We start from the raw sequence: 15,423 nt of genomic DNA on the forward strand, positions 1-15,423 counted from the left end.
CTAGCTAGTTTATGTTAGTTAATGAATAAACTAATGTTAACAAATAAGACCTGAGAAGGTGCAGTTTTATGTATTTCTGTAACAAATTGACATATCATATAAAATCTTTTAAAGTCTCCCAAAACTTTGTCCATTGAGTTTCCCTGACATTTCCAGTCCTTCCTGATAAAAAATGTAAAAACATATTTCTAATAGTTGATCATAACTACAAGTCATTCACTATAGACATTTCCATGACTTATTTTTTAATCAATTTCCATAAAGAAAAAACAAATGTATGTTGTATGAGCCTTCATTTTATTGGCCTTCATTTCATAGGAACAAAACTGCATGCAAATTCAATCCACTTTTAAATGTGGTCTGCAAACAAAATCAAACAGTCTTTGGTTTGAACAGATCATATTAAATTATATACAGTTGACTGAGAAATTAACAGAAATACTGTAGTAGTAAACAAGACCAAAAGCCTCAGGAGTCTCTACCAAAACCAGTAATTTACAATTCAATCATGTAAACAGAGTACAATCACTGGTTCATTGCTTAGAAATGCAGCCATGATAAAATGTTATCTCGTATATATTTTTAAATGTAAATACTTTTACTAAACGTGACATTGTAGTACTGAAATGTTTTTTATGTGAAATGTAAAAAGTGCTTATTATTTGTCTTTTATTGCCTGTAATATGTCCTTTTTTAAAGATCACTACTAATTTTTGGTCTCTTTTTGGTCCATGAATTCAGTCCATTCATAACATCAGTAAGTGATACTGTGGGGGTAAATTTGGTAATACATGTAAATTTTTACATGTATTTTAAAAATTACTTCTAACAGATAGTATGTATGTATAATGTCTATCTTTTTCTATCATATACTGTTCTACTGAGATATAACCTATTTGAAATATTATTATTTTTTTTTTTTTTATGCTTTTTCAGTTGATGCTCACAGTGTCAGTGAGCTGGCTTTTGTGAGTTGTATTGTTTGTTTATCTTCATGTATAGTTCATTTTGCACACAGTCTCTTGGTCACATCCATCCAGCAGAGCACGGTAGCGTTTCATCACATCCTCATACATAGGGACGGGGTCGGCAAATCCAGGCAAGGTCAAAGATTTCTCATTTAGTCGCACACCCATTCTAACCCCCTCCGGGCATTTATACAGCACTACCAGTAGATTGGCAGCATATGGCACAATGTGCCCACTGCGAAATGTTCTATTCTGTTGAGTTGCAAAGTTAGTTGATTTGAGAGGGGTGTCATCCTTGAAGAGATCCAGCAGGGTGAGGAGGGGTATCAGCGTCTCAGCATGGCCGACCTGCACTGTTACAGCCTGCAATACAGTACCATCCGAGCTGAGAGAGAGAGAAGACAATAAGTAAAATGGAATTAAAGGGTTAGTTCACCCAAAAATGAACTTTCTGTCATTAATTACTCACCCTGATGTAGTTACACACCTGGAACACCTTCATTCATCTTTGGAACACAAATTAAGATATTTTTGATGAAACCCGAGAGGCTTTTTATCTCCCATAAAGAGCAATGTAATTACCGTCATTCAAGGTCCAGAAAAGTAGTAAAAACATTGTTAAAATAGTCAATGTGACTACTTTGTGCATTTTTGATGCTTCATAATATTAAGGTTGAACCACTGTAGTCGCGTTGACTAATTTTAACAATGTTTTTACTACTTTTCTGGACCTTGAATGATGGTAATTACATTGATCTCTATGCTCCTCTCAGATTTTATCAAAAATATCTTAATTTGTGTTCCGAAGATGAACGAAAGTCTTACAGGTGTGGAACAACATCAGGGTGAGTAATTAATGACAGAAAGTTCATTTTTGGGTGAACTAACCCTTTAAACAGAGAAAAGACAGAACAAATTTTATCCACTGTACTAGTTTAAAATTTCTATAATTCACCAAAAATCACTACAAAAAAAAAAAAAAATCGTATAAAAACAGTAAACCTTTACTATTAGTTCTCCCACATTACAAAAAATAAAATGGGAAAATATATTTTAAACCATTTAATAATTTTGTTTACATAATATTATTAACAGAATTGTAACTTTTAAAATATTTTTTTAAACACTTTAACAAATGTGTTAAAAAACATGGCGCTAGCAACAGCAAGATCATGGGTTCGATTCCCAGTGAACTGAACATGGATGAACTAATAAAAAAAAAAGTATGCCTTCACTGTGTAAGTTTATTTGAATAAAAAGCATCTACTTAAAGCTTATATATGTAAATACCCTCAAGGTGATGATACACGTGGCAACTTTTTGAGCAATGTTGCTTGGGCACTTTCCCATTGAGAATGAGCAACTTTCTATCGGATACTTTAGATCGGGCGTGGGCAATTTTTTGAGATCCTCCAATCAGAATGCAAGCAGCCGATCACGTGACAGACTTGGAGATTTCAGAAAAAAATTTAAACAAGATGGCGGCCTCTCAGCGGCAGTGGAGCAAAGAAAAAGAGAGTGAACTTATATCTTTTTACGCTGGCAAGTTGTCATGTGTCAACCCAAAACAGAGAATTTACTTAATTTAATGCTTAAAACACCAAGTGTCCAATTTAATGTCTGTTTGCTGGAATTCTGCCATTGAATATTTTCAGTCAAATACTAAAAAGATGCAGTTTGATGACGTCTGTAGTGGAGTAGGCTTGTAGGCAGGGCATATGGCATGTGAATGTAGTTTTTGACGCGATTGACGTGGGTTCGAATCCGCCTTTTGCCAAACTCACTCTTCTCCCTCTTCCTATCACAAATCAGATCGGAAAGGCATTTATATTTAATAAAAATGAAGAAGATATTTGAAAAGTTGAAATAAAGTTCCCGACAAGTGTTTATAATAACGTATTTATTGGGTTGGCAATAGATTTTCTCCTCTCTGATTAGTTGCTGCCATCTGTCCGTTGCCCTAATAAGTTGCCCTGTCTCATCAGTTTGCCCGTTGATGGCAACATTGCTCAAAAAGTTGCCATGTGTATCATCACCTTGAGAGTAGTTGAGAAACTGACATAAAACACATTAAAAAATGTTTTTAATTTAGGTATGTGCAGCTGCCTTTAGCCATGAATCAATGTATCGACACTTTACAAGCATGTTCATGACCCTAAAATTCGAGCAGAAAACCATAATTTATCCAGTATTTCAAACAACTCAAAAAAACTAAATGGGTCAAATTCACCTGCAACCTAATGCAATAGTTAATCCTGCCACTAAAAACAATGCAATATAATACTCTACATAATCTACCTTAGAAATAGTCCTGAATGCATGTCCTCCAATTTTAAGAAAGAGTTATCTCAAATTGCCCTTTCATTACAAAGCCCAACCTACTTGAATTACAAAATGGAAGGGATTTTTAGATGGCATGAGAGAATAGGTACTTATACGTCCCTGTGGGTTTGTCCCTTCCTACTGTTTACTACCACTGATTGTAGAGGAGTTCTCCACAACCTTTGAACATGAACAAAGGTGATCACTGAAAAGAAAAAAAGAGAAAAATCTATATACATATATCAACGTCCATGTCTTTATACTGAGAACAATGTGAATGTGTGAAGTGAATGTGAACAGGGAGTTCACCACTAAAACCCAACTTCTTGCAGAAGAGAACCAGCAATAAACACCACCTGCACCACGCAATCATAAAATCATTCATAAAACACATTGATCATAAATGGGCCGGTGCAGAGATTTCTAAATATGTATGTTAAAGCCATCACGTCATAAACATACATTTGAGAGAGCCAATTAAAAGCTAAACAAACAAAAACTTTCACTGCAAATAGGCTGATCGATTGGCAAATGGAGGAAGATTTGTCAGCGATGATGTCAGTACAAAGTAATATTATGAGTTTGAGTTTACACAGAACATGGTTTCGCATTCTACTTTTGCGGAATGAGCATGACACAGCATTTTAAAAACATGACGCATAGTTTATCTTTTAGAAAATGCATCTCTTGACCTCTTGCATTTTTTTTATTCCACTACCAATATTAAAATACAAAAGCATACTCTGTATGAATCACCACTTAAATGTACTTTGAGAATTCTGACTGTTTAAAAACTGGTTAACAATTGCGAGGACTTCAGAAGATGCAACATCTGGAACAAATGCACATTCCCAAATTACTACATATCCTAATTATTGTTAATACGTTATTAATTTTTCCAGGAGCTTATTGCTTCTACCTTCAATTAAACTGCTAACAGTGATTGTAAATTAATTGCCTAAATTATTACATTATTTGCATTCTTTAAATTGTAATGTTGACATGCATTCTCTGTAAAGCTGCTTTGAAATTATATTTATTGTGAAAAGGGCTATACAAATAAATGTGAATTGAATTGAATATAACATATGACTGTTTTTACGTTTTCCTTTTACAAAAACTGCTCCAAATAAAATGGTGTAAACTGTAAACCTGAAAAAAGATGTCAGGACTGGTAACTTGCTTGGTTGGCAAGAACATCATGTCTCAGATGGGCCTGATTGGTCAAACATTTGTAGATTTGTAGAATATTATAAAAACATTTGTAGAACATTTTTTAAAATGCACTCAATTGATCTAATGTTGCAACATCCTTCTGACATCAAGCAGTCGGTTTCTAAATAACAGGTACCCTGGAAAATGACAAATGTTTAGGCTTTTCTCACACATGGTAACCAAAATACAACATTGCCAGGGTTCAACAGAACTATCTGAAACCACTTCTTTAGAATTAAAAATAGATCTTAAAAATGACTATGAAAAAAAATCAAAGTTACTAGACAACACCTGTCTGAATATTACAGCCTAAAGAATTCAGTTCTGTGAGGGACATTCATATCTGTATACAATATTTTACCACCTAACTGAGTATAATCATTCGATTAGCTTTTTTACTATTACCTACTTTTGCATTTGCTTAGTTATCAGCATCAAAAACGGAAAAGAAAAAAAACAGCCTGATTATCGAGAAGTGACTGAAAAACCTGTTTGGTTGGATTTTTTGGAAATGTTAAGAGAAAAAAAAAATCATTTCTCACTAACACGCTGTTCCAAACTTGTATGACCGTCTTTTTCCTTCAAACACTAAAGAAGTTTAGTATAATATTCAAACTGCTCTTTTTAATTAAAACTTTTATTCAGCAAGAACACATTAAACTCATCAACTACAAATAAATAAATAAATGCTGTCCTTTTGAACTTTCTATTCTTCAACACTTAATATTCAACATTGTTGAACACTGTTGAAACTGAACTGGACAATGGCATTTTTTTTTTTTTTTTTTTTTTGCAAAACTGCTTTATAGACGAAATTTAATAATTGATTATCTTTACAATGGATCGGAATCAACTGACTTCAACTGAACTGCAGCTGAAATGCATTATTTTCCTGTTATCGATAAAGTTGCTTTGAAACAATCTGAATTGTATGAATCGCTATAATTAAAGGTGACTTGATCAAAGAATCTAGAAAAAAGCGTTTTCTGGCATGGGGAATGGCCGGGCAAAACATCCATAGAACTGCATTACAGGCCTGTCCATTTTCCATCTCAAAAGAAAAAAACTAAAATATGTGAATAAATGCAAGTTTTGGGCACCCATGATCCATATCCAGCACCTGCTGCAGTATTTCAATCACTAAAAACAGTGAAATGTTCTAAAACACCTAACGTGAAAAACACTTCAAGTGACAATGTATTAAATAAGTGATATTGAAAGAACAAATTCAGCATACACCTTATTGATGATGAGTACTATATACAGGCAAGATGAGCCCAGAACACAATGTGTTAAAAGGTTGTGTTTTATTTATAAAGTTTTTCTATGGAAAAACGCTTAAAGAGAAACTGTGTGTTTTGTTTATATTCTGGGTTAACCTGCTTGCCTGTCCTTTACATTCAATGCTGTTAAATTCTGGCCAGTTGGCAATACCTAGAATATCATAATCAGCTGCAGGTGGTAGATCCTTTTCCTATTTAGCACCCAAACTTTGGAACAGACTTCCTGGCATTGTTCAGGAGGCAGACACACTCTATTTAAATCTAGGATAAAAACCCATCTCTATAATCTAGCATACACATAACACCCAATCACATTTCTATAATTTAAATCCCTTTGGATTGTTAGGCTGCATGAATTTGGTCAACTGGAACTGGGAACATTTGGCCAGACTGAACCTGGTTTCTTACGAAATTTTTTCTCCATTCTGTCAACTGATGGAGTTTGGGTTCCTTGCAACTGTTGTATTTGGCTTGATTTGTTGGGGACACTTAGTATTCAACAATATTATTGATTTGACTGCACTGACACAATCGGATGAGAATTGAGCTGAGCTGGATGATGACATCACTGTTTTCTCCAGACCTGCTTTATAGCTGAATTGAACATCATTTCATAACTGATGAACTTTACTCAGTCATTGAACTGAACAGAACTGACTTCAGCTGAACAATGACACTTGCCTTTTTAGAGCTGCGTTACAGCAGAATTGAATTCTGTAATCATCATTGACAATTATTGTATAAATTGCTATATAAATCAAGGTGACTTGACTTGATCTGCCTGTCAGAAAGTCTAAATGACGCCTGCTGATAGGTAGACTTGTAGTAGACTTGAAATGTAGACTTGGTGAGTATAGGAGTCTTGTTTCAAAAAAACAAAAAAACTACCCAACTCCAATCTTTTGAATTGTTGTGTAATTATGAACCATACGGTAGCTTTGTGTGAAATACAGAGTAAAATTTACAGTGAGGCATACATTCAGAAGCATTTCATCAAATAAATTTCATAAATATGAATAATTATAAAAAATATATTATAGGGACAACAGCAGTCGAGACATTCTGTTTGGAACAACAGGAGAGCGAGTAAATGATGGCTTTTTTCATTCAAACAGCAGAGCAATGTCAAAGACATGGGTTTGGTTCCCAGAGAATGGTTTGGATAAACACGTCTGTCAAATGCATAAATGTAAATGCAAGGACGCATATCCTTATTTGTGGATACCCTCAGCCATATAAATTTATGACACACATCCCCCACACCCAAGTTTGCTTAACTTTCAGTATGACATTCAAACACAAAAAAGGATGTGTAACAGACCAAAGAGAGTGAACAGGGGGATTGCTGAGTATTACACAAGAGAATTATATAACTAGTTCCTGTTAAGATGTTGTGTATTCTGTGTAATGTGGTGTGTGGGGCTCTGTGTGTGAGGCGTATTTGTATTATGATGCTAGTTAGGCTATACGTTTAACTAGAAATACAGATTTTATGCATGCTCAACTGCTCTCAAATAGCAATATTACTGGTTAGGCAAACACTCGCTCTCTGGCTACGATCACACATTGTATTTGGGGTAGACAACAATGCTTACTAAGAGGTTTGACGCTCAGTATCAGACAGGAATGGATCAAACAATGGGCAGGTAACCAAAGTCAAAGTCAATGTCCTTCTCATGACAGGCTTGAAATAATGCCTGGGATCAGGGTGACAGATAACATCATCGTCTCTGTTCTCTCAGGTTACACAAATTATTATTTTTTTCCTTCCTTCTCATCTAAGACACTTTTTCGATCACACAATGCCCACGTTTTCTGCTATTTTTTTTTTTTTCAAGTTTGGGGTTAGTAAGAGTTTTTTTTTTTTTTAAATGAATACTTTTATTGAGCAAGGGCACATTCAATTGATTAAAAGTGACTTGAAAGTCATTTATAATGTTACAAAAGATTTCTTTTTCAAATAAATACTTTTTGTTCATCAAAGAATCTTCACGGTATCACGGTTTCCACAAAAAAACACAAAAAAAAACAAATAACAACAGAACGGTTTTAAAATATTAAAATAGAACACCGTTTTAAATTAAATTATAAATTAAATTGTAATAATGTGTCATGATATTGCTGTTACTGTATTTTTGTCAAATAAATGCAGCCTTAAAGGTGCCCTAGAATCAGAATTTGAATTTACCTCGGCATAGTTGAATAACAAGAGTTCAGTACATGGAAAAGACATACATTGAGTTTCAAACCCCATTGTTTCCTCCTTCTTATGTAAATCTCATTTGTTTAAAAGACTTCCGGAAAACACTCGGATCTCAACATAACACCGACTGTTACGTAACAGTCGGGATCATTAATATGTATGACCCCAATATTTGCATAATGCCAGCCCATTCGACGCATTAGACAAGGAAAAGCAGTATTGACGTCTGGATCTGTGCACAGACAAGGTAAGCCAGCAAGAACAACAGCAAAAAATGGCAGATGGAGCAATAATAACTGACATGATCCATGATATCATGATATTTTTAGTGATATTTGTAAATTGTCTTTCTAAATGTTTCATTAGCATGTTGCTAATGTACTGTTAAATGTGGTTAAAGTTACCATCGTTTCTTACTGTATTCACGGAGACAAGAGCCGTCGCTATTTTCATTATAAAAAACACTTGCAGTCTGTATAATGCATAAACACAACTTCTTTCTTTATAAATCTCTCCAACAGTGTAGCATTAGACGTTAGCCACAGAGCATAGCCTCAAACTAACACAGAATCAAACGTAACCATCTAAATAAATACTTTACTCACATAATTCGAAGCATGCATGCAGCATGCATGACGAACATCTAAAGAACCATTAGATGGTTATATTAGCTGTGTGAACTGTGTTTATGCGATGTATATATAGTCGAGAGCTCGTGTGGCAGAGGAAGCGCATTTCTTAAAGGGGCCGTGCTGAAAAAATCAGTGCATAGTTAATGATGCCCCAAAATAGGCAGTTAAAAAAATTACTTAAAAAAAATCTATGTGGTATTTTGAGCTGAAACTTCACAGACACATTCAGGGGACACCTTAGACTTATATTACATCTTGTAAAAAAACAATCTAGGGCACCTTTAATGAGCATAAGAGACATAGGTAGACTAACTGTCTACTGTGATTTCGTTCATACAGCATATATCATTCTCAAAATTTCCTTAAGTCACTTCAATTATAAAATGTGGGTTTCATTCAATGTTTTTCATAAATGAACCGTGTACGAACGAAACCAAATTTGTCACTTTTACAACCGTTTCTCTCAAAAACAGAAAGAAATGTGTAATTGCAGCTTTTTCTCTTTTACTCATTTCAAATGGATTCTTAAAAATAAAATACACAGAAGTAAACAAAAGGGTGAAACTGATGTTGAGTAAGGCTGTCACATTCACAGCTAAACTTAGACACAACTAGCTAAGAAAACAAAGTCTTTCCAAGGGCCGTCCATTTGTACCTGCTGAACTTATTCAATTTCTTCTCAGCCATAATAACTGATACCGCAGTGAAAGCAGCTACCAGATACTTTATTCTATTGAGAAAGGAAAGCTGGTCCCCGTCTCTTTTGTGGGAATAAAACTTCAAAAGTATTTTTTTTTCCACCAAGGCCATTTGTGAAACAAAAGTAAAAGGTTTTAAAAGATTAGTTCACTTCAGAATTCAAATTCCCTGATAATTTACTCACCCCCATGTCATCCAAGATGTTAATGTCTTTCTTTCTTCAGTCGAAAAGAAATTATGGTTTTTGAGGAAAACATTCCAGGATTTTTCTACATAAAGTGGACTTCAATGGCTACCAACGGTTTGAAGGTCCAAATTGCAGTTTCAGTGCAGCTTCAAAAGGCTCTACACAATCCCAGAGGAGGAATAACGGTTTATTTAGTGAAACAATCTGTCATTTTCTAAAAAAAAATAAAAATCTATATACTTTTTAACCACAAATGCTCATCTTGCACTAGCTCTGCGATGCACCACACATTACATTGAAAGGTCACACTTGATGTAGGTGGAATTACCGCGGTAGGGTGAAAAACTCCATCTCATTTTCTCCTCCAACTTCAAAATCGTCAGACGTTGTTGTTTTACTTTTTTTTTTTGTAAATGCAGTTTGTCTGAACATTTGCACGCTCGCTTTGTTAACACTTGCTCGGTACTTCCACCTACGTCACGCGTGACCTTTCCAACGTGATTAGAAAACAGCCAATCGTTTCGCTAGACAAGACAATTATTCCTCAGCCGGGATCATGTAGAGCTCTTTGAAACTGCACTGAAACTGCAATTTGGACCAGTAACGTTAGTTGAATATAGAAGACGAAGCCATGTGGAGAACGTTTATGATGGATGGATGCACTTTTTGAGCTTCAAACAGGTGGTTTCCATGCACTACTATTATAAAGCTTAGGAGCATCAGAGTGATTGTTAATATAACTCCAATTGTATTCATCTGAAAGAAGAACATCATATACACCTAGGATGGCTTGAGGGTGAGTAAATCAAGGGGTAATTTTCATTTTAAACTGAACTAATCCTTTAAGAAACACCAGCACAACGGCAAATAAATGTAGATGGATTTTTGAATAAAGTTGAGATAGCATAAATTCTTTCATTTATGCATTATATAAAAAGACATGTCACAGTGTTCTTACTTGATTTGGGATACAACTTGGTTAAGACGATGGAAGAGATCATGGAAGAGAATGCAGCTGGACTTGCTGTTGATATCATGTCCATAGCTTCGCTTCCAGTACTGTTTCAGGTCACCAGAGTACTCCATCACCTTAAGAGATACAACACTGTGCCTTCAAACATTTTCAGGAACGTATTTTCTCTTAAATAAATTCTCTTATATAAATTAAAAACAATCACAAACGACTGTTTCTACTCTGAATTAATTGATTTGAAGATGGCAAACTGAAAATTAAAGGGCCTTTAACCTGTCAGAATTTAATGACAGAACAGATTTTGTTTAATTTACCATGAGAGGAAGAAATACTCCTGATATGCTCAAATATAACCTACTAGGTCCTAAGATAAGCAAATAAGGGCAAACAAGAAAAACTGCTCTGTTCCAGTACCTGTGCATCAACCTCGTCAAACAACTGGCACCAGGGTGAGTTCACTTTACGGATAGTAAACTCGTATGCACACAGGTAGAATGCCGCTTCCACTGAATCTACAAAGTAAAATAAATATTAAGACAATGTGACATTTGCTAAAGCATTAGAGAGTAGGCCAAATTAGACAGTACATCTTTGTAAAAAAAATAAATAAATAAATAAAACAAAACTCGGTAAAATCTTTGATAAAATTATGTGCTGGTGTATATGGCAATCTGATATTTTTGTACTTTCTTCCTTTGTGGGGGCCAAAAAAAACGATCAACACTGCCATCTAATGGTCGTGATAAAGACTGCAGTAGCAACATTGTTCAACGTTCTTTCCTCTCTCACCATCTCTCACTCTGTTAGTGCACTGATCTGAGTAACTCTCTGAACATTCATGTTTTTATGTTTTTAACATGACTGCGGTATAAAGCAAGGCGTGGCCGAGAATCGCGGGCGCGATTGCTAATGAGAAACAGATATCAGTGTCACACGCGAGCCCCAGGGGATAGAAAGGAATGAGGACATTTCAGTTTCATTCATTTCAACGCCACGCCGATATTGATCCTCGTTTTATTTCTCCTTTTGTCCCAAAGTTTGCCGTGGTCCATAATGTTTGAACGAAACAACAACAGCTTGCCGTTAGACGTTGCCATGGTTACAGGGATAATATTACGTCATTGACAGGCGACAAGTGACAAGGGAGGGACGGGCACTATTTAAAATTGTGAATTTCTCTGAATTTACAAATTCTTGGAAACATTTAGGATAATGTAAGTACACAGCTGAATAAAATATATAACACTGCGCAAGTGGGTTTTGGATATTTTAATATAAAACATATATATTGTGCCTTTAAATTATATGGATACTGTCCCACATTTTTTCTACATTTCAAGTGAGAAACTGAGATAGGAGTAGGTATTTTAAAATTATAAACATACATATTTCAGCTTTTAACAGCAAAGGTGCTGGAATTCAATTGCTTCTCATGAGGTTTTTTTTTTTTTTTAATTTCACCAAAATTTGTGACTGTATGCTGAAAGTGCTAACTTTGTTTTCTGTGGTTACATTTTACTATCTAAATTATGGTACAGATTAGTGATATGGTTGCAATCCATGTCAAATTTTGAACTTTGGAAGCCTAGCCTTGTCAATCAGTTTGAATTATGGGCTCACTCCACCAGTTTTGTCCATTGATTTTTGACATTTATAAACCATCTTCGAGAGCCTCTAATCCAATTGGATCACTGCAGAAGAAATGTGAAAAGACAAACAATGAATTGCGTTATTAGGAAAATTATGGTTCTGTCTTTAAGTTCTCATCTAAACATGTGAACTGAGGTCAGCCTAACATGCATTCGGGAAGGAAGATTGTGCAGTAATATACGCGTGTGCAAAGTTCTGTGGTTGTGGTTGCATGAAGTGCGTAACATTTAGAGCCAAGCGAATCTGAATCATGTGTTGTGACATTTAAATGGCTCTTTCCATAAAACATTAAAAAAAATAATGAGAACATTATCACACTTTTAAACTGCACAATAACATATTGGACGCTGCTTTATTTCAGCACTTCAGCAGGGACTGTGTAACCGGGTCATGATCATATTATGCAATTACTGACCATCAGTGATGCTAGTGTAAGGGACCTCCAGCCTGTCAGCCATTTTCTCCATTACTCTTTTCATCTCAGGGCCTTCGTTGAAACGTTTCACTTCCTCCAAGGCACTCTTGTTGTTTTCCACTTCCTTAACAAAACGTTCGCACTGGTCAAAATAACGCATCAAAGCGTCGTTCACAGCAGGTTCCAACTCAACTGAAGCAAATAAAACATAAAAAGAAAGCCTTAGCAGAACTGACATTATGGGTTTATAACCATGGCACTTTGACTCTTAAAACTGGAATTGCAATATGTTACTCTGTAAACATATTTAATCAAGAATGTAATGTGTGACCCTGGAGGTAAATTTGTAGCAATATAGCCAACAATAAATAGTATAGGTCAAAATTATCTATTTTTCTTTTATGCCAAAAATCATTAGGATATTAAGTAAAGATCATGTTCCATGAAGATATTTTGTAAATTTACTACCATAAATATATCAAAAATGTATTTTTGTGAGTGGATCTGCATTGCTAAGGACTTCATTTGGACAACTTTAAAGGCCATTTTCTCAGTATTTTAATTTTTTTGCACCCTCAAATTCCAGATTTTCAAATAGTTGTATCTCAGCCAAATATTTATTTATTCAGATTTATATCATATGTTGTATAATTCTCAATTTAAAAAAACTGACCCTTATGACCTATTTTGTGGTCCAGGGTCACATAGGTTAGTTAAAAAAAGTATCGTTCAGAATGGATTTTTTTTTTAGGTTTTCTGTGTTTTTGTAAGCATATACTATATAGGATATATAATGTTTAATCAAGGCAAGAAACACAACCTAGGCACATTGATGAAGGTCCACAAGAGCATATTTAAGTTTTTAGATACCCCAAAAATCAATATAAAATTAGTTTGTGCCTCCTTAGGATGTTTTTTAAAAGATAAATGATTTGTGTAATTCAACATTTGGGCATCCATATGACTTTAAAATGATGTGTCATAGATAAAATACCGCATTATTGAATAAACATTACTGCAGAGCAAAATTTAGGTGATAGAACAATAATATCAGTGATTATTATATATCAGAGAAGGACAAGGCTAAAGCAAAAGTCTCCATTTGTTTATCACTGAATCATTGCTGTCAAGGTGAAATAACTAATCATGATAATAAATAAAGATAGATTATATATTATATATATATATGAGAGCATGAAGAAAAGCAACAGGCATGTGTGATGGAATTGTTTGGTTGATTACACCAGATTTGAGCAAGTCTAACTTAAACATGTGGAACATGTGGCTGGAAAACAATGATTTAACAGTATGGCATGCAGTTGATTCAGTGCTTGCGGTAACTGCAGGGCTGGGTCCTCATGCATTACCTTCTATGCCGAGTCCTGTCATTAGTCCCTCTCTGAAAGCGATGGTGCTGTTCACACACCTGTGCTTGGAGCTGGTGGTTAGATTCACGCGTCCGTTACGCAAATTGTCCTTGGTCAGTAAAGAGGGGAACCATCTAATGAGTCTCTGCGCCAGGTACCTGTGATCCTCACGACCCTTGTCCACCAGTCGCCCGTCCATCTCATCCTTGTACCACATCTCCCAATGTGACTTTATCTCTGACAAATACTTTAAATTGTTGGTCGCGTTACGGACGACAAGATCATAAAAATCGCGCATCTTCTTAATGTTTTTAGTGGTAGGGAACCTCGTCCCGTGCCGGACTATAGCTGTCAAATGAATTTCGCTGCATGTCGAGGAAGGCAGCTTCACGAGAGAGTTGTTTATGGCCAAAATATCGTCGATTAAGTGCGTGTTAACCTCCTCATAGCGACCTTTGGTGCCAAAATACCTGGCAATCGCTGGTATGCTGGTTTTTGTGGATGAGTGGATGCTACAAGAGGACATAAACGCCCAGTAACTTATAATGCAATGAAAAAGAACAAAACACATTGTTGTTACCACTTGTTTGACCATGTTTGTGTTTTGGGATGCGTTGCTCGGCGTCTCCTCTCCGTTGCCTAACTGAATAGTGACTCATTTCAAAAGACTTTACTCTCAAGCTGGTGTTTACACTGAGGTCCTCGAAATGTTGGCCAAATAGTAGCTTTCCCTGTTTTTCTGCTTTCTCTGCATCTACACTGGTAGTGCAGGTCCTAAAAAATAGTGAAACATATCTTAAAGCAGTGGTCTCCAAACTTAGTCCTGGAGGGTTTAGCTTCAACACACCTGAACCAGCTGCCCTTACGGAACAAAAATATATATACTGCAAAATATAATGCGATAAATTACATAATTAATCTCCATATATGGGAAACTAGTGCTTATATTTTTCAATATACTGCAATATATGCATTGACCATGTATGGCTATATATTGATACATATAAATGAAGACAAAAATAGCATTACTTTCATAATTTTTTGTCCTTTTATTGTGTACATATACTACACATACATGTTCCCATATAAATGTGAACGTATTGTACACACATATATACACACATTCATGGAATGAGTTACAATCAGTGGATACAACAGACTTCTAGCTCCCAGCATGCTTTGCTTCTGACTGTTAAAGGAGAGTATACATGTTAAAATGAAGTACTATTTCATGTGTTTGCTCAATATTGATATAGGGGGAGATCTGTTAGTGTTTAAAGTTGTATTATTTTGAAATTTAAAAGGTTTTCTGGTATGTGTGAGATTTTGGGGTTACCATTGAACATAATTAAGACTATAATAACTTTATTTAAAAAGTAATTGTTGCGCACGCTATAGCTCAGTGATAGTCTCTTTGGTATAAACTTTAGTACATGCAGGTGTGCTTTTGTTAACTAACTTGAAAATACGAAACACTTAAAATGTAAATAATTATAAAATATAATAAAT

General features: G+C 35.1%; 1 protein-coding gene across 1 annotated transcript; it reads right to left on the reverse strand.

Moving 5' to 3' along the window:
* Positions 1-284: 284 nt before the first annotated feature.
* On the reverse strand, positions 285-14,575 carry minpp1a (multiple inositol-polyphosphate phosphatase 1a). The gene is made up of 5 exons (XM_067367491.1): positions 13,915-14,575; positions 12,548-12,739; positions 10,897-10,994; positions 10,468-10,598; positions 285-1,353 (listed from the first exon to the last, which is right to left on the reverse strand). The coding sequence occupies exons 1-5, from the start codon at positions 14,507-14,509 to the stop codon at positions 993-995; spliced, it is 1,377 nt and encodes a 458-aa protein (XP_067223592.1). The 5' UTR covers positions 14,510-14,575; the 3' UTR covers positions 285-992.
* Positions 14,576-15,423: the final 848 nt, after the last annotated feature.

Source organism: Chanodichthys erythropterus, chromosome 18 (assembly GCF_024489055.1).
Source record: "Chanodichthys erythropterus isolate Z2021 chromosome 18, ASM2448905v1, whole genome shotgun sequence".
Taxonomy (NCBI): Eukaryota; Metazoa; Chordata; class Actinopteri; order Cypriniformes; family Xenocyprididae; genus Chanodichthys; species Chanodichthys erythropterus.